Source organism: Cibotium barometz, chromosome 38, assembly GCF_041138505.1.
Source record: "Cibotium barometz isolate CiBa-2024 chromosome 38, ASM4113850v1, whole genome shotgun sequence".
NCBI classification, from domain to species: domain Eukaryota; kingdom Viridiplantae; phylum Streptophyta; class Polypodiopsida; order Cyatheales; family Cibotiaceae; genus Cibotium; species Cibotium barometz.
In genome coordinates, this window is record NC_141083.1 from 43341756 (window position 1) to 43367194 (window position 25439).

Consider the following 25439-nt stretch of genomic DNA (forward strand, 5'->3'; position numbering starts at 1 on the left):
CAATGACCTCATCATCAAAGTACACACCGAGTTCCTTCTGAGAAGCTTTGTATATAGAAAACAGATTTTTGTCTGCATGCCCTCAAATGGTAGTTGCTGGTCTTTTCTCATGAAGGTTCTGTTTATATGTAAGTGTATAAAGCAAGCACTGTTAGGGCTCTTGATGAACAATTTCTAATTGCTCTTCTATTTTATGGGAACTTGAAATCAGGTATATGTCAACATGGCTGGTGCTGGATGTTGCCTCCTCGATTCCCTTCCAAGTTCTTGCACTCATTGTGGATGGAAAAGTTGGGAAAGGACTAACCTATGGTCTGCTAAATATGCTACGCCTTTGGAGGCTTCGACGTGTCAGCAATCTGTTTGCCAGGTGAGCTTTATAATCATTTCGTGAAAAAACATCTTGATTTTCAGTTTGGAGATGAAATTTTTGAAATGCGGATAGGTGAAGATACATTACATACATACATACATGCATCCATGCACACTTTTTTTTTTTTTTGGTGATACGATATATTACTCGTGGGAAACCTCTAAGTGGAGGGAAAAACCCACAATCAAAATATAAGAAACATAAGGGAAGTTACAAGCCCAGCTGTCCAACTACGAGACAACCAAAGTTCAAAAGCAATCAAAGAACACTTGTAGTTGGTGCAAGGGAAGATCTCCAAGGTCAAAAGAATCCCGAAGAAATAAAAGAGGGGATCTCTTGAAGAAAGCAAAACAAGGAATATCTTGTGTGGCAAAGATCAACTGATTTCTTGCATGATAGATGGACCATGGGGCCCAAAATCTAGTCCATGCAATGAAAGTATCAAATTTTGGCAAGTCGGGGGAAATGTTGCCGAATAGTTAAAAAAATTTGCCAAAAGATCTGCCCACAAATCTCACATGAAGGTGTCCCGACAATCTGTCCAGAAGTGTATGGGAATGGGGGCAAGAGCATAGAAGATGTAATTTACTCTTCCAGAGCTTCGAGAGAGCCACCCTCCACCTAGAAGGCTTGTTAATGTGCCATAGTGAATTTCTGTGAGCCTATATCCAAAGAGGAGGAAGAAGCAATTTGTATGCACTGGCTGCAGTCAGATTGCAAAGGGGCATTGGGGGCACCCTGCATTTTTATCCACCAATATCCAATCATGGAGAGTATGACTCAATTCTAGAGGAGGTACAGGCTGAAAATCATGCAGTAAAGAAGCTATGATTCGCTATATCGGTCTATGATGTAAACCCAGATTGTAAAGGGTCATAGCTTGTGGAAAAGAAAGAACATAGCCGCTATCATTTAGCACATCCTCAACATATCTGATTGCGTTGGTAGAAAGGAAATAAGTCTTTCTCAACTATAAAAGAGCAAGAGGCTGCTGAACTGCATGACTCCAATGAATGCTCTCTTTGCGAAGGGAGCTGCCTTGATCAGGCGGACTACGAGACCATTTTATTTGAACCATCAGAGTTTGCTAGTCCCGAATTAATTTCGTGGAAAACGGGCATCTAGGAATGCGCCCCTTTAAGCATCCAAATATAACGTCAACATGAGTAATCATCCAATGCCCAAAAGTTGAAGTTTTCTACAACAAGACTTGATAACATTAAAGCCGAGGGCTGTTTTTGCTCCAAGTAACTCAAAAGAAGAGAAGCTTTCCTGGTAATAACATGAGTGTAAATTCAGTATATTGAGGCCACCATGCATTCTTGGAGTACAGACCAAATTCCTTTTGAATGGCCTAACGGGTTTTTTGTCCACCTTAGTACGCCACAAACATGCTAAGGCTGCTCACATGAAACCATCCAAATTGGCCGAAAACTAGGGAACAAGAGGCTAGTGAAACTGAATATAAGCCATTAAAATGGATTGCACAATTCTCAATCTAACATGCAATGGCCGGGTAGATAATTTTCAATATTGAAGTTTGAAATTCAACTTTTCCAACACCCACTGTCGTTCTCTCTTTAGAGAGACGTTCCGGCCTAGAGGATACCCAACATGTCTGACTATCTGTTCTAATGAAATTATCTGGCCTGGCCAAAGAACAGAGTGTCAATCACAATTCTTAAGCGGAAGAAGCTTGGACTTAGCAAAATTAATTTCAAGCCTACCGCAAGACCAATTAGGTCTAGAGCATCCATAATTATTTTAACATCATCTTGAGTGTTACTTGGAAAGAAAAATGAGTCATCCGCATAAGCTTGGCTAACAAAATGATTTACATCTGAAATCTGTATGCCATGTAGCTTGTTCTCTACAAGCAGTTTGTCCAATAATAAGGGCATGGGATAAGTGGCTGTTGCATAGAGCAATGCATTGAGGGGGTAGCCTTGTCGTAGTGATTTTCCTAGAGACTAGAAATCTGAAAGACCCTTGTGTAATATACATCGAGCAGTTCCTCCTTCATAGAGCCACTAAATAATATTTCTCATCTTGGGCCCAAAGCCCATATTTTCTATGACATTGGCAATAAACTGCCATTGTATTGTATCAAATGCTTTGTCTATGTCAATCTGCATTATGAGTACATCTTGTTGAGTATGTTTTACATATTCAATGCCAATGTAAGAATTGGCAATGTTATCCATTATTTGCCTTTTGGGCACAAAACCATATTATGCAGGGTGTACACCCTCGTATAAAATGTTCTTCAAATGGTCAACCAGCATTTTTGCAACCAGTTTGTAAACCACAAGCATAAGAGTCATTGGTCTCCAATTTGATAACTTTTCACAAAGATGTTTTTTGGGAAGGAAACGAACCAACCCCTCTTTCCAGGAAGAAGGGAGTCCGTTTGAATGCCAACAACAATTAATCATGAAAAGCAACTTAGATTTCAGCATATCCCAAAAGGCTAGAAAAAATTCTACCATCAGCCCAGCCATCCCAGCCTAGGGATTTCCATTTGCTCAAATTGTGTGGTGCATGTTGTTCATCCATGGTGGATTCAACCTCCAAATTAGATGCCTGCTAGTGGGACACACTTCTATTTATATTGCCAAGCAATAGTTGCCATGCATCCATAATTCTTTGAGTAGGCTCATTGGGGGTAGCAAAAAGATCACTGAAGTAGCCATAAACTTCCCTTTCTAAGTGCTGTGTACAGTCAATCCAACAATCATCCTGATTCTTAACTCTATAGATGCATTGCAAAGTCTTGGAAACATGTAAGCCCTTAAAAAATCCTTTAGACAGTGTCTTTTAGAGGTTTTTGTCTGGACTTGATCTGCCATTTTTGCAGTTTTCTTTCATTATTTCTCTTAAGACAAATGCTTGCTTGCATTGCTTGTTGCTCTAAATCATCTAGGCTTCTTTTATGACTACATTCAGTGAGTTGTTGAGCCACTAGTTTTGCATCCTTAACTTTGTCTTTCTTCGCCTAAAAACCATTTACCATAATCCAAAATAACAGCTTGCATGCGAGTGGTGAATCTATGCCAAGCCATGTCATTGTCAACAAACATATGCACCTTCAAGGGCTGCATTGCATGAGCCACCAAATCAACAAAAAGTTGATGTTTTAGATAGCTATTGTTGATCAACAATAGCCTCTTTTGTGGGACTGGTACATCCATTGTCAACATGCCAAATACAACATCATCCACAACGGGTTACGATTTGAAAGACACATCGAGTAGTCTATGGACATTTTGCAAGTGAAAGTATCATATTGATTTGCATGCAACATGTACCATCTGTCCAGATGAGTCCAATAGTCAGTAATAGCATTGTGATGAAAAGTATACCCTTGCGTGGTAGGCATCAATTGTTTCCACAAATCACATGCTTCCATATATTGAAGTGTAGCATGCCATTGATGTATTTCAAAGCCAAGCATATGCGATTTGTGGTTACTATTATCATCATATTCAGGAGAGTTATTAAAGTCTTCACACAGAAATGCATTTGAAAGCCAAGGGTAAGCTCTCAATTTTCCCCACATTTGAGTTCTCATTAAAGAAGTTTGTAATGCATATACCCCACCAAATGCAAAAAACTCTCATTGACATGGCATTGATGAACTATCCATCTTCCCAACGGATCATTGCATGCAACACATGGCTGAAATTCATGGTGAATCAACATGACTACTCCTGAAAAGTAACGAGTGCCAGCATAAAAGATGTGATACCTTGTAAAAGAGCCTTCCCTGCCAACAAAAGCATGTTGGTTGTGTTCTTGTAAACAAACCATATGAGGCTGAATTTTATTTATGTAATCCCATAAAAGCCTCCATTTGTCTAACCTACAGAGGCCTTGGATATTATAGACAAAGCATTTGAGAGGTATGTACATATTTACAATAACAGGGTTGTGACGTAAGGGCATCAAGAATCCATCTGCATGTTAGAGATTGGTGCCTGATTCCCTGCTTGCCCTCCACTATATGGGAGGTGAGAAACATCATTGACAGAATGTTCCTCTATATTTGCCACAAAAGGCTCAAAAATTGCATCCGTCTGCTCTTGAAGAGAGTGACCATTCATAACAACATTCCACATTTTACCCACTCCCAAGACATCATGTATAAAACGAGGAGTAGACGAGGATGTACTAGCAACATTATACCTCTATCCAATTTCGAGCTACCAGAGTTCTTGGTTTCACTGTTTTTTCAAGTGTCTGCCAAGATCTCAAATCTTGCTTTTCTTTGTCTTTTTGAGGCACGGGAGCAACTGTTGCATACGTGCGCGCGCACACACTTTTTATAGTAATGATATATTATCAGTGGGACACCTTAGTGCGAGGTGAAAACCCACGAAGGAATATGCACTGTACAATGGCGAGCCCCATGAGGACCCATACTAGAGCTCCAAGAAAAGTGAGAAAGTCTGCAAATCAACATCCTGGCTTGCATAACAATAGTGCAGTGTCTGTTGCAAGGAGAGCCTGAAGGAGGAGGTGTCTGACATATGTTGTCCGAACATGAATCAGTTCAGGCTGCTCGAAATTGTCCACATAGCCCAGACCCGTACCTAGGAGGAGAATGCAACATAAGGCGGGAGCGCAACTGTTAGTACTTCAAATATCCATAATTGTTTCCCAAAAAAGTGTGCGGGAAATCTAATGCGCAATCAAGCTGAAACCCTGTCTAGGAGCAGTCTAGAATGTGGAGAGGGCCAAAGAAGGTGCGACACCGTCTTAGTCTGTGCACCACAGGCGGCATGACAAGACACAGATATGTTGCGAGTGCAGGAACACACCTACTGGGAGAACTCCAAGCATACATCTTGAGAGTAACAAGCATTCTTTCAATGGCAAGACGCTCCTCTAGATCCCTCATAAACATTTCCTCCACCATAGTAATGGTTTTTGTAAGTGCCACATATCATTACATTCAGGCGTAATCCATGGCGATGACTGCAGTCTAACATATAAATTCTTAGACGATATGGTATCCAAAGGCACCCCCAAGACTTTCCAGTCAGCGAGGTGGTCATGCATATGAAGTAGGGGTATTGGTGCAAAGGGGGACAACAACTCACATATCTCACACCACAAAGGTCTATAATGCATACCCAATCCAAAGGCACGTCGAGCCATAGGGAAGGACTTAATGTTTCCAGCTTGGTCCATCACATCATGGATCGCAATTATGCCCTTTTTTGCTGATAAGAAGCTTTTCTTGGTTGTGTGAAAGCCAACGGGCGGGCAAGAGCCACAGTCCAATGTATGCTTTCAGCCCTCAGCAAATTCCCTTGCACCATGTCATAGCCCTTCCATGTCGCATGCTGTAATACTTTCTTCCAGTCTTGAATAAGGTGCGTGCTGTACAGGCAGCCAGGTATCTTTCCAACAAAACGACCAAACACCACCTCCCAGTGTGTAGTAGTCCAGTCACCAAAGCCCGAGGATCTCATCCTAACACACATGGCCGCTAGCATCTGTGACCAAGGCTGCCGCTACGTTGCAAAATCTGACAATAGAGCAGCTTTCCGTGCAAGGGCATGTATTTGTATGTTGAGGATGTTCAATCCACCATGCATACGGGGAGTACATAGTTTTGCCATTGACAATAGCCTGAGTGCTTGCTTATGGTGCTTTGATTTCCAAAAGATCTCTAATATTTCCGACATAACGGCATCAATACGATCCCGCAACCAAAAACAGAAAAGGTAAAAAGAATTGAATATATGCAATGAGTATGGATTGCACTATTCTCAAGCGCACATGCAGAGGCCAAGTGGCAAGCTTCCAATAGTACAACTTCCCTTTTATTTGCTATAATAGCCAGTTTGCCTGTAGCAGTACCCTTCCATTCTAGCAGATATCCCAAGTGACGCATAATTTGTGAATGCTCAATTATTTGCCCTGGCCATATATGAGCATGGCAAGCTTCAATTTTCATAGGCAAGAGTTTGGATTTTCTAAATTGACTTTGGGGCCTGACGCACATGCAAAGAGGTCAAGTGCTTCCATTATGGACTTGAAATCATCCAGAAAACACACAGACACATGCACGCACGCACGCACGAATGTGCACGCACACATTTATTTTGTTGCTAAATGACATGGGATAGTGGCCATGCAAATTGGTGGCTGGTTATTTTCATTTTCAAGATCATAATTTGATTACTGGGCAATTTTACCTTCACAAACAAATGTTTTTTTTTCAAAAGTTTTTGATCATGCATTGAAAGTGATAAAAACCACCATAAAACCTATGAGGGCTCAATTTTTGATCATTAAGTCATGGTTGAAAAATAATACGATTTGCCCAATGCCAACCTTTGATTTTTATTACAGGCTTGAAAAAGATGTCCGCTGCAGCTATTTTTGGATCCGTTGCTTGAAACTACTTTGTGTAAGTTCTATCAACAAGAATCTTTCAAGAAACTAACAAAGCAACAGAACTCATGAAAAGCTTATGATTTGTGGGGGTGCCTGCCTTTTATATGTTAGTAGCTTTGCTTGTCCTTGCTTTCTTTGATAGTCTGACATTGTGTGCAGCTTTTGGTCAAAGGTGGCTATTGAAATAAATCTTGAGCGCCAGTATGCCCTTCCCCATTTTTTTTTGGGAATCTTTCTTTGGTGTTTGGATGTGCTTGCACACTGCTATATCCCTGCTACAGGCATGCTTGCTTAGCACTCTTATCTATTTTGAAGTATGCATCCAAACTTTAGATCCATGCAAAGTATGGCTTGAGCACTTAGCCTTATGTTTGTGCTCATTGTGGAAAACAATGCTCTTGTTTTTATGAATTGGGGAAAAAAAATCAAAAAGAGAAAACTACACATGAGTGTGGGATAGTTGGCATGCTTCCCTCAGAGGGTACTTTGAGAGCAGGTTTTCACATTGCGTGCGTCACATGTTTGATTCTGTTTTTCTGTTCGTGCTAGGAAAGACTAAAAAAAGAACAATACATGTTAGTCTGAGTGAGAGTTGGTGTTCTTCCTCCCAAAGAATTATAAAACATGGGAATGGGCTCTTCTTTTCTGTGTCGTGTGTTTGTTTTATGTGTCCGAATCATGTGTTGAGTCATTTCTTTGTGTTGAAAAAGAGAATGGCAAAAAACATGTGAGAGTGGGTGAGAGTTGGCGCGCTTTTTCTAAAAGGAACCTTCCCTTTTGTGACATGTGTGTGTATTTTATGCTGCGTGTTATCTATCGTGTATGTCATTTGCCACATGTCAGGTGTCATGAATATTGGAGTAAAACTTTATTATATTATTTTGGCATGCTTTATATATCAGAGGATTCATCGCAACTATACTTCATGGAAAGACAGTTAGGAGTATATCTGTGGCTAACAAGAGAGTTTGTAGTTGAGCAAAAGGACAGCAATGAGGGACGTTGTAGAGTCTGTATGTTCACTCTGTTAGTGAGCCATGATTGCTTGTACCAACGTTGTGCACGTGAACCCCAGTTAAGAGTAGTTTTATTCTCGCTTGCGCGCCCAAAGAAGATCCACTCTTCTTTTCTGATGAAAAATGAACCCAAAAACGGAAACAAACACCCTACTAAGGAGCTCCTGCACAACCTCAAGAAGGATAACCTTGCCACAAAAAAGCTCAGCATGTTAATCTAACCATAAGATGAGTGTGAAGAAATATTGAGAATCATGGCAGCTCTCACCAGCTGGACATAATCCTTGTGATTATTGGCTATGAGTGAGCTCATAGAGAGTTTGGCTAGACTCCAAGAGCACGCTTGGGATTGGTGCCCGTGCCTGAGCCAGATGTGATATACAAGCTTTTGAGAATGGAAGATTCTCCATTACAACATGTGCATGCACTTAACATGTTTATTTGATGTATGGAAATGTTTGGAAGATAAGTATTTATGGTGCCTGTGAGGTGCTCATCAGGGTCCAAGGACGTCTCGAAATACCCGATGGACATGTGTTTTTGCATTTTCTGCATGTGACAAGCCTGAATGTGTGTGAACAGGTGGTAAGTATATCTACCAAGGGGGGTGCTCCAAACTCTGCAAGAATAATAGAGTAGGGCACTGAGGGTTTACCCCGAATCATCTGTGAAAACATCATGACCTGCAATCTTTCTATCCTCTAGTCATTCTCCCCGAGGTTTAGTCCCAAAAGGAGGCCCCGTGAATCATAGCAAGTGTCACAAGTGTGTCAAAAAGCCACCCTTAGTGCTAGGCTTGTGAAGGTGAGCGTGGAAGCAGTGTCGCTCCAATCAAGCCAAGCCTGGGCTGTTGGGTGCATGGTGAAGTAGGGTCCAGAAGAGGTGACTCCCAAGTATACGTAAGTGTAGCCATTTATATAGTAGCGATGTGGACGTATGCTAATAATGGCCTGGGGCACTTTTTCCCTCCTTAGGAGGTTTTTTCTCCCCAGCATGTGTACACACTCTTATGAGTGTGTGTAAGTGACCTTATCATGTCACATCACTTGTACTTTAGTCATTCTCATCAATCTACTTTGCGTGGTGTGCTTCTCTCTATCTCTGCTTGGTTGCTACATCTCTGTTTTGCTACCTTTGTCTCCACTCCGACAATTGATATCAAAGCACAGTGTCGTTGTAGGATGTCCTAGATTTGAATCTGTAAACTAGATGTCTGCCGTGGGGGTGGGGGGCACTTGGCGCGTGCTGTAGTACTACTGCTCGCGCCCATGTGACTCCTCAGGTTTGTCTCAGTGGGATGGCTCTGGCAGGTGCATCGGTGGTCCCGCCATGCTACTTCCACTTAGCCATCCGACTCGGTGGACCTAGGCGGCCTCTTGGTAGCTAGCTGCCCTTGATAGCCGCATGGCCGATGTTCTACATGGACCACTACCAAGGAGCTCCACCCTATCCCTGGAGTCACTTCGGAATGGGCTTGCGCGCTTTGACGTACCCGGCGTCCCAAGCCACGGGACACCAACCACGATCCTCCCATCAGCTCCAGATCCAGGACTTGCTCAACCGCCATCACACCACCTTCCCACGTACCATGAGAGAAGGGGACCTCTCAGCCATACTTAGTAACCCCGTGCTCGACATGCTTGAGAGAGGTGTACCCTTTACTGGACGATAATGTGCCCCACATGCTTCATATTCTCATGTACTCCATGTTGAGACTTTCTTGTACTAGTGATTATATCCATTGTATCAACCTCTACTTTGAGAGAGCTATGTTATTTGTACTTGTCTTGTTTTTCTTTTCCATGATGAGGTATACCATGGATAGCATTGTATCACTTTGGTTTCATAGACCCATTGGATTTTTAGGAGACATTTAATATAACTTTCTAACTTTCTTTCTTGGCCCTCATCCCATCGTTATCTCCTCCTCAAGTTGCTCTTTTGATTGTCTCAGATTGAGCTGTCCTCCTAGGTGGAGAAGGTATACCCTATAGTATGAAGTTAATTATAACAAAGATTTTGTGTCTTTTGGGCACGTTTCGGGGCTTGTTCGTATGTTGTAAGGTTTCCGTAGACACTTCCGGGGAGTTTTATTTCGAATTGTCTTTGTTCGATTTTAGGTTTTTTTGCACTGCAACATTATACGTTTCGTATACAGACAGGGCCGTCTTCTCTGTCGACATCGCATCTTCGAGCTCATCATCAACAACTTCAATAGCATCGTCACCATTGTCATCAACTTTTGCATCCCTGCTAGTAATATTTCTACTCTACACTTTGTCATTTTCATACACTTTGTAGATTTCTTCATCATCAATGATCTACTGGCAAAGCCATCTCGATTTCATTCGGTGGGTATTGACAATACTTGTCTCGGTAGTTGGAAAATTTGCATTTGGTGTCAGAGATCCATTATTTGTAGAGTGAAAAATGACAGGCAGTGATATATTTGGGATGCTTTCCGCTGAGGATAAGCTTGATGGGACCAACTACCCGTTGTGGTCCGATATGATGCGTCATGTATTGATTGCCAAAGGGCTTTGGAATGTCGTTGTTGGTATTGAGGCACGCCCTGTATCACCAACGTAGGATAATATAGGTACTTTGGATGGTAATTCTAGTTCAGATGTATTGATTGCCAAAGGGCTTTGGAATGTCGTTGTTGGTATTGAGGCACGCCCTGTATCACCAACGTAGGATAATATAGGTACTTTGGATGGTAATTCTAGTTCAGATGTAGCCGTGGCATCTGCCTTTGCACCTTCCACAGTGGAACAAGCTAAGTGGAATGCTAGGGATGCATAAGCATATGCATTGGTGGCACTTTCCGTGGAGAGGAGAATTATTTCTCATATTCGCTTATGTCAAACTACCAAGCAGGCTTGGGATGCGCTTGCTGCACTATACCAGGTGCGTTATGATGCACGAGTGGCCTACTTGCGCAATTAGTTAGAATCCGAGTGTATGAATGAGGGAGACTTAATGGATGAGTTTTTCACAAGGATCAAAAATCTCAGAGAGTAGGCTTGGGATGCACTTGTTGCGCTATACCAAGTGTGTAATGAGGCACGAGTGGCCTACTTACGTAAGCAGTTAGAGTCGTCCGAGCATATGAATGAGGGAGACTTAATGGATGAGTTTCTCACAAAGATCAAAGATCTCAGAGAGCAGCTTGCATGTATTGATGAGGCCTATTCGGACAGTTCATTGGTGGCTAGTGTTCTCACAACTTTATTGGACTCATACCAGGGTTTTGCATCCACACTTGGGCTCATGATGAAGGTAACTTGGTTGAACACAATGCTAATCAATACACTTAAATACACTAAAGCACATAAAGATGCTATGCAATGCAGCATTGGTATGGACAATCCCCGTTCATGAGACTATACCAAAATAGACGTGCTCCAGGCAAGTACACGAAGTACTAGACCCAATGAAACACCAATCCACTAGGCATTTACGGACATGTACACAGAGACACAAGTCCCAACAGAAAGCCAAGTCCATAGTATCACATGAGTGGCATCAATCCCCGGCATATACAACTGCCATGGATGCCAGTCCAATGTACATACATGATGAGAAAGCACGGGTGGACCAATTGGGTGACCAAATGGAGACATCCCCAAATCCTCATGATGCACATAGCCTTGAATGTGTATGCGCAACTTGCCAAAAATAGGCATGACCTGCACTTCTCTACCAACAAAGGCAGCCCCTGCTTCAATTTGAGGACCTATGTCCTCCACTTCAATACCCAAAGCAGCTGCCATCTGTGTGGATATGAAATTTTCAGATACACAATCATCAAACATGAACAAAGCGGGCTGATCCTTAAGCTGTTCCCAAGCTTTACATACAACCCTGTCTTTGCTATCATGTGAAGTGTTGCCCTGCATATCCGGAACCATATGCACATTAGGCTTTGATGCATTTGCATTATCACGCTTCTTCTTGTTTGGGCATGTCTTTGCAATATGGTTGGTGCTACCACAAGTAAAGCATTTCCCCTCACTCATATATTGTTTTTTTTGCTCCGGAGTGAGACCATAGTCTCTTAGTTTGAAGGGACGCTTGGTAGTGTTATTTTCAGCCTTTGGACCATTTTTATCTTGGTTTTGGTCTTTTTTAGGTGGCTGTCCATTATTTTGCAGGTTTTGGACAGTCCTCTCTTTGCCTTGAAATGAGGGTTTAGCCTTATTGGATCGACTCAATTTGAGTTCCAAGTGCTCGGTGGCAGTGGCGGCTGCGATTAGTTGGTGTAAGGTATGACCAGGATACATTTGTAGTCTGCTTTGTTTACGGGTTGCAATAAAGCCTTCTCTTCCTTTTTGCCTCGGTGACATGCATAAATGGAGACACCTCCAAAAGCACTTTCCAAAACTTTTGTACATATGTAGTTACCGATTCCCCCTTATTTTGCTTCACCCAATCCCACTTCATTGTTATCTCATTCAATGCATTGGGAGGCAAGAATTGAGCATAGAACCTCTCCTTGAAATCTTCCCATGATCTAACAGGATTCGGTGAGAGCTTCTCCGTGAGCCACCAATGGGCAGCAATGCCTTTCATGAACATGCTTACATGCTGGATCATGGATTTCTAAGTGAAATCCTCATCACTGAAAGCAATATCAAACTGGGCAATAAAAGCAAGTGCCTTTGATGCATCATATTCCCCATGATGTGTGTCAAACTTCACAGATTTGTCTTCCGATTTGAAGTCACGAGACTTTGATGCATGTGCATGCATCTCAACATGTTTTCCCCCATGTTTGTCCATTGGGAGAGCCCTTGTGATTGGCATCATTTTAGGACCAAAAGGTGATGCATAAGGCATAGATACATGTGCCCTGTAAGCATGAGGCATGGCTGTCCCCTCAACATGCATTGATACATTTTCAGCCATAGGTTCTTCCTCACGAGCACACTTGAAGGCATGAGTGGCATGAGAGATACACGGAATACCTGCACCAACAGAAAATTGCAGCCCATTTTGCATGGGTTGTGCATGCACATTTTCAGCCGGCAATGGCATTTGATATACATTTTGACCATTGCCATAAACATTGTATCCTTCAATCACGGGCTACATAAGGTAATCTTGCATGGCGTGAAGTCACTGATTGTTTCTCTCCCATAGCATGGAGATTCATCCTCTTAGACATAAGTTCTTGTTCGGGCACCTGTGGGGATTCCAAGACATGTGGGATGGTTGTCTTTTCTGCATAGGCATCCTCGGTACGAGCCAAGTATGCACGTGCTGCATCCCTCGGTTGCATGTGCAACTCTTGAGCAATCATTGCCATTGCATGATCCATATAAGATTCAGCTTTCTTGGCCTTCAAATGGTCATGTACCAATGGATCCTTGCGGCGGTAGAGGTTCAATTCTTCTTGTTGTGCATGGAGAAGAGCCTACATACGAGTAAGTTCAGCCCTCAAGACTATGGACTCTTCTTCCTGCATGTTCTCTTTGCCACGGGACAGCTGTCCCACATATTCAAGTTCCCTATTGTGCACCACATGAGTTTGCTTATCCTGTAAAGCATTGGAGGCATGCATTTCATTTTCCCTACCTCTTGTATTAGCATCTCCAACATCCATTGTATGGCTATCCATAATGTTCTAAGTGTAGAGATAGCTAGTGTTCACGGTGATCGTCTCTCAGGATAGAAGTGAAAGAGAACCGTATGCTCTGATACCAATGTAACTTGGTTGAACACAATGCTAATCAATACACTTAAATACACTAAGATTTGATGGACACTTGCTCAAATACAAGAAGTAAATTGCTGAATTGACAAGAGACACACAATGAGCCGGAACGGCCGGCCCCTCCCTCAAATAAAGTATATTGATCATGGGAGAATCAAGTACATAGTGTCATGGGCATTTGTGACCAGATTTCCATACCAATGCATATGAATACAGTATTGCAAACAAGTGGTTGTCGATGTAGACCTGTAATCCACACTACCCTCTCAAGTGCCCATGTTCCCTACCATCTGCTCTCTATTGTTCCACCAACACATGGTAGTAACAATCTGCAAGAGAGCACGTAGGACAAGAGAACACTACACAGGGTATGTGATCTTGTAATCCGGTTCCTCCCTCCTGCTACTTGCTCCCATATTTAAGCATAAAAGCTTACCAATAGCAAATAGAGTCGATGACAGCGGAAGTCTTCACGATGGAAGTCCTTGGAGTGTTGAGATCTTCGATTTGTCGCATTTCTTCGCGACAAAAGTCTTCAAGAGGATGAAGGGAACCTTGGGAAAGCTCCCCTATGGTTCAACTTGAGAAAGGAGGGCTGAAATTAGGGTTTTCGGCAAAAAGACCAGAAATTACAGCAATAAAGAGAGCTGTTTTACTGAATTTCAGTCATTGGGAGTGTGTAGGAGAGTGATTAGCATCCGGAAACACTCTTGGAAGCTTGAAAATCACCTTAGCAAGCTTGGAAATGGAGTTGGGAAGGAGAATGTGCAGAAAATGCAGCCCAACAGCCCTCATGAAGGAGGCGCCAATCTCTAGAGAGAGGAGGAGGAGAGAGGTGGTGAGTTGTTCTGTGTAGGTGGCAGGCAGGTGCTCTGTGGAGCAAGCTAGAGTGGACACATGGCTAGTTACTCCCTTTGTACAAAGGGGATAAGGTCTGGGTGGTGGACATTGGGTTATGTCCACCTCGGGACATCAGTGTGTGTGAACGCCGGGCTGGTCATAATTTATAAGTGAGTTTTGGTCGCCCAAAACTTAATGAAGCGTGTACACACTTACTTATAAATTAGTGGTAACTCCTAAGGCTAGGATTATGACCGATACTTACCACCTGTCACATGCCACATAACCATGTCAGTAGACAGTTTCACACGCACGGTTCGCGGGTAGGCGTCCCCTTACTTGGAACTACACATTGGTCAAGCAAGCATGAAAACAACATGTAATTTCAATTGCAAGCAAGCACATAAAGATGCTATGCAATGCAGCATTGGTATGGACGATCCCCGTTCATGAGACTATACCAAAATAGACGTGCTCTAGGCAAGTACACGAAGTACCAGACCCAATGGAACACCAATCCACCAGGCATTTCCGGACATGTACACAGAGGCACAAGTCTCAACGGAAAGCCAAGTCCACAGTATCACATGAGTGGCATCAATCCCCGGCATATACAACTGCCATGGATGCCAGTCCAATGTACATACATGATGAGAAAGCACGGGTGGACCAATTGGGTGACCAAATGGTGACAGTAACCCAAATGCACGTTTGATGAGTTGGTTGCTGCGCTCTTGTAAGAAGAGCAATCCCGCCAAAACTAAACTAGTATGCGTGTGGGAGATTAAGCATTTGTTGCTAGTCAAAAAGGTAAAGGCTAAGCCTTTTCGTAGGGCGGCTACAAGTCAAAGGCAGAATCAGCCCAATCTTTTAGCAAAGATGTCGAGAAGGGGGGTGATAAGCCTAAGAAGAAGACAAATTTAACTATTGTCGAAAGCCAAGCCATTATATCAATTAATGCATAAAAAGGTTGGAGAAGGAGAAGAAGAAAAAGTTAGGCATTGTTGTGGCTGATGCATCGGCACAAATGTTGAAAAGAAGAAGTCAACGTAATATGCACTGGATGATTGAGCATTCATTGTGCACTGCAGTTATGACCCTTCTGTCCATGATGTATGCATGTCAGAGATAGATCAACATGTCTGGTATTTTGATAGTGGTGCTAGCCAACACATTACTTCTTAGCGTGAATTATTTTACTCCCTTGAGTCTGCTGCGCAAGGAGGCACAATCACATGTGCAAACAACTTCTCATATCTAGTAAAAGGAGTTGGTAAGGTTGTGCTCACCTGCTGCAAATGGTGGGACAATCATTCTCTCTGAAGCCTTGTTTGTTCTAGGCATTAAAAAGAACTTGTTGTCAATCTCTGCCATTGCTAGCGCAGGTCTAGTGGTCAGATTTGTTAATGACAGGTTTACAGTCTATGACTAGAGTGATGGAGACATGACTGTGGTATTTGGTACTCTAAGCCATGGGCTTTACAGGTTGGACAGGTACGAGAGATTGGCACATAGTGCTTGTTTAGTTTGCCACACGTGCTATGAGTGATGCGGAGCTATGGCATGCCGACTTTGGTGACTTGAATTTTGGCAATTTGTTGCGTCTTAAAAGAAAAGGCAAGAGATGGTGTGAGATTTGCCAAAGAGTCGCAGGAGGGACTGCAATGCCACATGGACGTCTTAGATGATTTTTGTACACACAGAGGCGTTTCAGTGAACCTTGGGAAAACCAAGGTCATGATCTTTCACACTTCCAGACGGGTTATGAAAGATACAATGATCACATATAGAGGCAGTCAGGTGGAGGTGACAGAATCATATGTATACTTGGGTATTACCTTCACTAGTAATGGGAACCATTTCTCCATGAGACAAGCATCATAGGACAGGCTCACGTGAGGTTATATTGCCCTTGCATTGATGGAGCGACAATGTCATCGGGCTCATTTCCAGGAGCCTCGCACCAAAGGATGGCTATTTGACACCTTAGTCACCCCAGTGATGATGTATGCAACACCGGTATGGGCTTCTAACCTCTCCACATATAATTGACGTCGGATGGAGAGACCGCAGATCCTCATGATCTCCAGGATGATTCGCAGCAAACCATCAGTACCACATGAGATCGTCAAAGCAGAGCTTGCAATGCCCCCCATGATGGTAGAGGCTCTATTTCAGACCATATCCTACATCAGATGCATCAGAGCCAGGGTCTAGAGAGACTACCCCGCTTAGCCATGGAGTCCTCTCACAGAGTATTGCCACAGAGGGCCATAACCCATCATGGTATGCTGCAATAGATGAGTAATTCTCAGCACATGGACTCGACATGGATAGATTACCGCCCTTCCAGTATGATGATAACTCCCCATACTTTACACTCTCCCGAGAGGAGAGGAATAGAGTTTTGAAACAGGATTTGATCCAGATGCACACCAGGGAGACTCGGTCGGGTCCCCTTCCCACCAAGATGCACTCCTACAGAGATCACATCCTTAGATTCACAGAGGATGGATTTGTCAAACGACCAGGCTACATGGATGTACACGTATCATGCTATGAGGGTGACTATTGGTCAGATCATAGTTTCCTCTCACTCTGGAGATTGAGGCAGGGAGAGGAGCACGGACCCCTAGAGAGGACAGAGTATGCAGATTTTGCCACAGAGAGGTAGAGTCGAAGGAGCATTACATATGCAGATGCTCTACATATTATGAGATGAGAGGGAGATACCACTGCTTGTTCAGAGAGGGTTTTGACCCACTTAGCCGGGTGATGGAGTATCTTGATCAGAGATGCCTAGGCCTTTTCCTCCTTGAGCTACATTGACATAGAGAGAGGCTTCTACAAGTGCAGAGCCAAAGATCGCAGCCACAAATCACCAGCTTCTTCAGGCCTATCAGCGAGCAACATCCCCCTCCCCGTGTATCATCTACCTCCCTGACGAGGGCTCACACTATAGAGAGCCTCGGAGATCAAAGCTGCCAAGAGACCACGACTACCCGGGCGCAAACCACCACTACTCCTAGTCTGTCCAGATCCAAGCACGATTCCGTAGAGCTATGGAGGAGAGAGTCTAGAGCACAACAGATGTGAGAGTCCCCCTCGCCCCATGCCCCATGTATAATGTACTACACCCCACCATCTCCACTGGGTGGAATTAGTAGTATACCACTTATCATGATTGTACATCTATAGCATGCTAGACAGTGACTACATAGTGAGCTGCATATGACTAGGATTAGCTTTTCATTTCAGTTTTTCTTTCCATGATACTTAGGACATGGACTTGTTGTATACAGATTTGTCTCATAGGCCAATCTGGACTTCCGTAGACGTTAATATATCTTTTCTTTCTTTCTTTCTTTCTATCTATTTTTTGATTTTTACCTTTGAAGGATTGTCACGATTGTGACGTATCAGATACTCTCTTCATTGCTGATTCCTGTTGCAGATGCAAGGAGTAACCAGCCAAGGGAACCCCTACCCTCAATTGGTTGCGACTCTTCGCCAAAGGATGTACCTCTTCATCGAATAGCCACATCCCTTCGACGAATGGTTGTATCCTTGATGAATGGTTGTGCCTCTACATCAAATAGACACATCCCTTAGCCTAAAGTTGTATCCTTTCGTCTATGGTCATGTCCTTTCGTCAAAGGACATGCCTCTTCAAATGTGTCTCTTCATCTCCTATATAAGAGACCTATTGTACTCAGTTTAATCAATTCAATTCAAGTTAATTCAATCTTCTCTCAAGTGTTCTCCTGAAGTGGTATCAGAGCAAATTTTTTCCCGGACGTAGTTAGTGCGTGCTACGCTACCGGCGTCAACTCTATGCACCCTCACCCTGGTGTTGTATGGAGGCGGAGGAAAGATCTTCTCACCTGCAGAAGCAGATGCCTAAAGATTAAGCCTCGCTGAAATTTTTTCCCCATCCCAACCCGATGGAGTTCCTGCAGCCGTCTCCCTCTACCCGCGCCCTCGGTGGTCCCATGAACGCGCCTCGCGCACCCGGAGTCACTGCCCTCGCGCCTCGTGCCTAGACGGGTCCTTGTTGCCCTTCGGCCTCCGTGCCTGGCCGCCCTACAGGCGAGTTCCACCCGTGGCGGTACACCTACGGGCACTCACTTAATGTCTTGGAGGTTCGGCGTGGCAGTGTTGGCAGAGCCCTGGCCTGCGTGGCGTGTGGAAGTTCTCAAATCAGCCCCCCCATGTCCCTTTTACCCTCCCGGAGCCTCTCCAAGTGATGCACCTCTTCGAAAGGACACATCTTTTAAAACATGCCCTTTCACATTGAAATGACCTTTTTCTTAAAAAAAAAAAAAGTGACCCTGGACTTTTAAAAAAAAAAACCTAACCATTGGGTGGCCTCTCCTTCATTCAAAAAACGAAAAAAAAAATATATATATATTTTTTTTCAGCCCCCCTCTTTGACGCGCGAGCATATCAGCCTCCCTCTTCTCCTCGCGCGAAATTCAGCCCCGTCCTCCATGGTGATGGCGCTCCTTTTGTATGCCTTCTTGGGCCTTCTCTTCGTGCTCGTTGGCATCCAAAAACCGTAAAAATCCAAATACTCCATTGCTGTCCAGAAAATTCAGCGGTGAAGAAAAAAAAGAAGAAATCAATTTTTCAGCATCGGAAAGTCCTCTACTACGCCCCTCTTGTCTCCGGCAATGGCTTTCTTGGCATGCATGTTGACTACCTTTCACACTTCTCCGGCTACCTTGTCTATTTCCAAGGTTTCTTTGGCGCGTATGCTCGTGGTAGCACATGTTGACCTATTGTACTCAAGTTAATCAATTCAATTCAAGTCAATTCAATCTTCTTTCAAGTGTTCTCTTGAAGATTCTTGTTCTCTAAGTTAAGTACTTAAGTAGTAATTAGTACACAATATGAGGGATTAACAACATAATCCTCACAAGGATGCTTTACTTTTTGTAGCCTTCTTTGTTGAAGAAAGCTCCTTCCTTGCCTTTTCTTGACTTTGTTGTCTTCGTCTAGAAGGAATGCTTCCACATCCGTCAATTTTGGTGCCGGCAAGTTTGTGAGTGTGGTAACAATGTTACCAAACTTCTCTTAGGATGGGCTCTTCAAGAGCACAACTATGATCACATCTTCGATAGTCTTTTTGATCCCTACAAGGTGGGTGAGAATGCTTTTCATATAGTTGAGATGAGTTTGAACTGGGTTCAACTTAAGCTCAAAAAATATTTTTTGAAATTTTTGGATTGTGCCCCAAATAAAGTATCTAGAGTATTCCATGCCTCATTAGATGAATCTTTTCCATCTAGGTGATGGATATATGTATCACTTAGTTCCAAAGCATGATAACCACCCACAAGGTCTTTTCATCCCTAGTGGTTGGCATTTTCTCTTTTCCGTTTGCAACACTCCACAACCCTTTCCTTATGAGGGTAAATTCAATTTTGGTCTGCCAAGTATGAAAATTATAGCCTTTAAATTTGTCAAGTTTAATTGAGTTGGCCATTTCCTTGAATAGGTCTTACCACTTGGCTTTGGAAGCTCAAGGGAAGAGTCTAAACCCTCACACAAAGATTTATGAGGTTCTAGAAACCCCTGTCACCATAAAGATGCATGTGGGTAGACAAAAAAATAGACACCAAAATATTTTGCATAATCCTATCATCATATACGGCGAGCCATCATAGAGGTATGTACTATGTGCATTGCGTTTTAAGTCTTAACTCTCAAGTCTCGACTCTCTAGTATCTATGTTCAAGTTTCTAAGAATGTCATTGCATTTGCCATTGTGTTACGTGTAGGTTGGGTATGAAAATGTCATTCAAGTCATCACGGAAAATGTGTCCAATTGCTGCAAAATGGGACACTTGGTAGAGGCGGAGTTCCCATCCATTGTATGGACTCCTTCTGCTCCCATTGTCTAGACCTACTCATGGAGGATGTTGGGAAGTGAAGAGGGTAGTCGCACAAGGCCTATCCATTGTGAATTTCTTCACAAAGAAGGTAAAGGTGCTCGCTATGTTTCGTGAGCAAAGCGACGTGGAGCTTAAGAAGCCCTCTTCCACGCGGTTTGCCTACATGTGGCTGCTCTTGGAGCAGCTATATGACGTGCAACCGAATGACTGTGGTCTCCCCGGATTTCGTTGCATGGCTAAGAGAGGAGATGGTGACTAGTGCGGATGCATTGTTTTGCGCCCTACTTCGACCACGGTGGCTACAAATGTGAGGCGTGGCTCCGGCTCGACTTCGAGGAGCTCTTTAGCACCTGTTGCTGAAGAAGAGGATGCTCCTATTGCAGGCATCAAAGAGCCTGAGTACGGTGACGAGGGCAATGTCCTTTGCAAGGGCAGTTTTGGGTTGGCCTCTGATGATGGGAGCACCTCTAGTGAGAGCATTCCTTCCCCTTGTGATTTCTCTGAGGAGGAGAGTTTAGAGTCTAGACTCCAGACATTTTTGTACTTAGTGTTGTGACTAGTCACAACACACTTTTTTGTATTTCCTATTGTAGGCCGTGGGCCACGGCTCTTATTTATGGCATGCCACATATGTTCAGTGTTCATTGTTCATGACTATTGAGACTTTGTACTAGTGTTTTAACTTTTTTCTACTTTATGACAAGTTACAACTTCTCTAGACTTTGCACCTCTAAATGTGTATAAATATCTTTTTTTCAAGTGTTTTTTAAAGTGGATCGTATCTCAATCGAACTTATTTTTCAAAATTTAAAAGTCCTGTACTGGCACCGTTTTTTCATACCTTCGTTTCGTACCTAACAACTATGAATGAATCCATGAAATCGAAAAGAAAATGGAGAAATGACTGAAATGTGTTTTTGAAAATCAGGACCACCCAAAGCGGGGGTTTCCCATAATTATGTTGCTTAATAGCTGTGGTGGTTTTCCACGTACTTTTGAGCAAAGAATAAGCATGAGTGATAGACCTTTCAAATATCCTATTGATCTCATGTTCCACATAGGCATTCTGTGAAGACAAATCCATATCATGAACTTTACTACTGGAAACTCCATCATTCGCAAATACATCAATAAAAGAAGAATAGGTATCTGCTTCACTGCCCCATCCAGGAATGTACCTGAGAGACTCTCGGAGTTAAGATTTTACTTAAATGTAGTCTATGATTAGTGTGTGAGTGGGACTTTTTAATTAAGTTCGATGGGGCTTATGGCCCTCAATATAAACTCAAAGCTCATACTTCTGTTTCCAGGTTACTCTATTGGCAGTGCATTGTGCTGGATGTTTCTATTATTTGCTGGCGCAGAGACACTCCGATGAAAGACAGACATGGATTGGGGCAGTCCTGCCACATTTCAAGGATGCAAGTATTTGGACTAGATATGTCTACTCAATGTACTGGTCAATTACCACCCTCACAACGGTTGGTTATGGTGATCTGCATGCTCAAAATTCAGGCGAAATGATATTTGAAGTTTTCTACATGCTTTTCAATCTAGGGTTAACCGCCTACCTCATCGGGAACATGACCAATTTGGTCGTGCACATGACCGGACGGACCCGAAACTTTGTAAGAAAAGTCAAATTCATAATTTCACACTAATATTTTCAATTAAATATCATAATTCATCAAGGATTTGGGACTTGACACTGGCCATTTCTCGGGTTTTTCTGTTTTAATTTACATGGATTTTTTTATTTTTATTTTGCAGAGAGACTGTGTCCAAGCGGTTTCGAGCTTTGCATTACGCAACCGTATCCCACTGAGATTGCGAGGCCAGATGATGGATCATATGAAACTGAAGTTCAAAACTGAGAACCTTCAACAACAAGAAACCATGGCCACCTTACCAAAGGCTATACGTTCCAGCATTGCACAGCATCTGTTCTTACAGACTGTAGAGAAAGTTTACTTGTTTCAGGGAACTTCTTATGATTTCATGTTGCAGTTGGTATGCTTCCTTACATTAATCCTTGTAATCCTGACGTTAATTTACTGAGTGCAATCTTTTTTATGACGAAACTGCCATGCTATGTCAAAGGTGACGGAAATGAGAGCTGAATATTTCCCGCCCAAAGAGGATATCATTCTTCACAATGAGGCTCCTACCGAGTTTTATGTATTAGTATCAGGAGTAGTGGTAAACATTGCTGATATCTGCCATAGTCCCCCTTCTTGACACCCCCCCCCCCCCCCCCCTCTTTCGCTTTCCTTCTGTTAATGGCTATATGGCATCATAGTGTGTCCATTTTGATCCACAACTTAAGGCAAAAGTAATCTTGTGCTTTTCATGTTGACAGGAGCTCGTGGCTTATAGGGATGGCACTGAGCAGGCAAGCTAAACCTTCTAATACAACTTTTGTGCATTTGTAAATGACTTGATTAATCTCATCAAACAAGGTTAGAGAAGGCTAATGAAATGACAAATTCTAGAGCTACACAATGTGAACCAAAAAGAGGCAAGCACCATGTGTCACCTTTTCATTCCATCATCGGTGGGGGTTGGGGATTGTTGTGTTTGGGGGGGGGTGGGGAGGGGTAGTATACATTTCCGAAGGCACCCATAGTGCCAACTCCATGCAGTATAACTCTTCAAGCATGTAAACTTGTAAGCTCATGAACTCAAAAAAGCTCACAAATGATCACAGTTATCTATCCCATGGCTAGGGGAAAACCACCCTCTATGGGTCCTAAACATTTGCAGTCTGGGCAAATTCACCATGCAAACAAGTACATCCCAAGCATAAGTGATAACCGTAGTCAACCACACATGCATAAGAAAGAAGTCTTAAATGAGTCTACACACGTTGCTGTTTGTTATTTCCGGCTCGAGACATCCACCTTTGCACAAGAATTATGATTATTTTGGAGAAAGGGAGAGGATGCAATAGTTTTTATCTACACAGGGAAATTATGGGGATCATCAAACCAAGAACTAACAGAAATAAAAGTACCCAGCACTACTACCTATACCTAGTGCCCAAAACCACCGGTCCAATACCTTATTACAGTCGTACCCAAAAGTGAAACAAAAACCATCAGCCCTACATTCAGTAGCCCCAAGAGTAATCCAATTCTAATGCTTTTGAAAACAGACACTACTGATTGATGATCTACCCAGGCCACTTCAAACTTCTTTAAGTAGAACCCGCCATCAGCAGCATTCTTGACCAGCACACCCACCTCTCCCTTTGGATTATTCCATAAAGTAATCTTCCTCCCTTTTAAGTTGAAAGGGGGCAGCCTGTGCCATGATGGGTTTCAGGAGCTTAGTGACACCTTTTAAAATCCAAAAATGGAGTATAGAACTGTATGTAAGCTTGCAAGATGAACTTAGCATGAAAGGGGTTTGATCTCAATGCTCTAGCTTACCAATCGACTAGTTGCTTGTTGGATACCTCAATACCCATAGGACAACCAAGGTGCTTGAAGACTGTCCCTTTGTTTACCACTTGGCATCCCCATCTACTCATATCAAGGGAATCATCCTCTTTTAGGCTTATGATCCTAGATTTGTTCAGGTTGCATCTGGATCTTGACGCTACTGCAAAATTGGGGAGAGAATCGCTTTGCACAGGAGTTATCGCAGGATGGCCAATCACCTTATGCACCATTAACTGTAGACATTCTGGAGTTCGCCCAACAAGGAGACATTCTTCTTTTGGGCAACTTCATGCCTTGGAAGCGAGTACTGATTCCCATGTAAATCTACTAATGATTCTCTTAGAGATAGATCAAAGGGAGTTGGGGGTGCAGCGGGTCTCGGAGGACATTGGGTTTATCACCAACTATGGCTGATTCTTCCTAGAGATGGGTACTATGCATCTTCCTAGAGTTGGGGGTGCAGCGGGTCTCGGAGGACATTAGGTTTATCACCAACTATGGCAGATTCTTCCTAGAGATGGGTACTATGCATGATCTTCTCATTCATAATGGAATGTCAGGATGGCAGACTCACCTGCTTCCCACATGGTGGTGGTTCAAGCACTATGGACTACTTGATGGGGTCTCCTGAGATGCCTTCACAGACTTCACCATCCCTCCACCTCGTACCAGGGCTGATCACACATATTTGGCCTTCACCATATCCAGATCCCCTCAACTGCCCCCACCAGACCCCTCCCACCACTTTCAGCTATATCCATTTCCACCATAACGTTGATTGTGTCTATGTGGATCACCTTTATCGCCATACAACTGATACCGCTTCCAGCATACATTCCAGCATACAGCTTACTTCTTTTCTTCATGAATCCACACAAGCTAGTTTTCCATTTACTGTCAGATCCTCCACCAAGTCTCCCATTGACTCCATAGCTTTAGAATGGTTTTGGGATAATGAGCTTTAGAATGGTTTTGGGATAATGAGAAGTGCAAAGCCACAACTTCATCTCTTGGCCAAATCTCTGCACGGGAAATGCAAGAGTCTTTTTGCCATCTTACTCGTTGGAAAAAGTGTGTGTTCTTTGCTAAGTAGGAGGAATACTGACTTTTTCTGAGTGCCGACAGCTTTGATGCTTGGGGGATCCTTCAAGAAAAACTTTACCTACATCAATGACCCCTCTACATGGGAACCATATGCCCATGAGCTATATGACATCCCAAATGGGTCCCTACCTGACATATCACACATTCCCCATCCTACATCCACCACGCTCTTCAATGCCTTCAATGTCACAAAATCCCTATTAACGTTGCACAATGATAGTGCTAGGGACTGTGAGGACCTCCGGAGCACCTTGCACATGGTTGGAAAATTTTGGCTCCCATCCTAGCTCACATCTTCAATCAGGCTCTTTGTGAAGGCTTCTGTCCTTCTTGGACTACCAACACCAATGTTCCAGGAGACCTGTAACATGTGGAAGTTAAAAGGAACTTTTACTTGTAAGTATAGTGAGAGAACAAGAGCGTTATCTTGCAAGAACGGGGGAGAATAGAGAAGAGAGAATAGAAAAGGGTACACTGTACAAAAGATGGGGTCCAGGTCCCAAACACCCATTCAAGGCCCTCCTCTTGATTGAGTATTTTCTTTGACTGCTGCAAGTAAGAATTAGTACAATAAGATGGATGAATCTGCCCCAAGTATTGGTCTGAACTGTTACCTCAGTGAAGGTTTGGGTTAATCTC

At 43.1% G+C, this 25439-nt stretch overlaps 1 protein-coding gene across 3 annotated transcripts in view; it reads left to right on the forward strand.

Annotated features, from left to right (window-relative positions):
• The window catches only part of LOC147616752 (potassium channel KAT3-like), a 190067-nt gene that overhangs the window by 19805 nt on the left and 144823 nt on the right, over positions 1–25439 (forward strand). For 2 of the 3 annotated variants that reach the window (XM_086777811.1, XM_086777812.1), the window contains exons 3-8: positions 212–370; positions 6737–6794; positions 21564–21881; positions 22024–22263; positions 22354–22452; positions 22613–22645. In XM_086777811.1, coding sequence (XP_086633937.1) covers positions 212–370; positions 6737–6794; positions 21564–21881; positions 22024–22263; positions 22354–22452; positions 22613–22645 — 907 coding nt within the window. The remainder of the gene's footprint in view (positions 1–211; positions 371–6736; positions 6795–21563; positions 21882–22023; positions 22264–22353; positions 22453–22612; positions 22646–25439) is intronic. The other variant, XM_086777813.1, reaches the window with a different exon arrangement.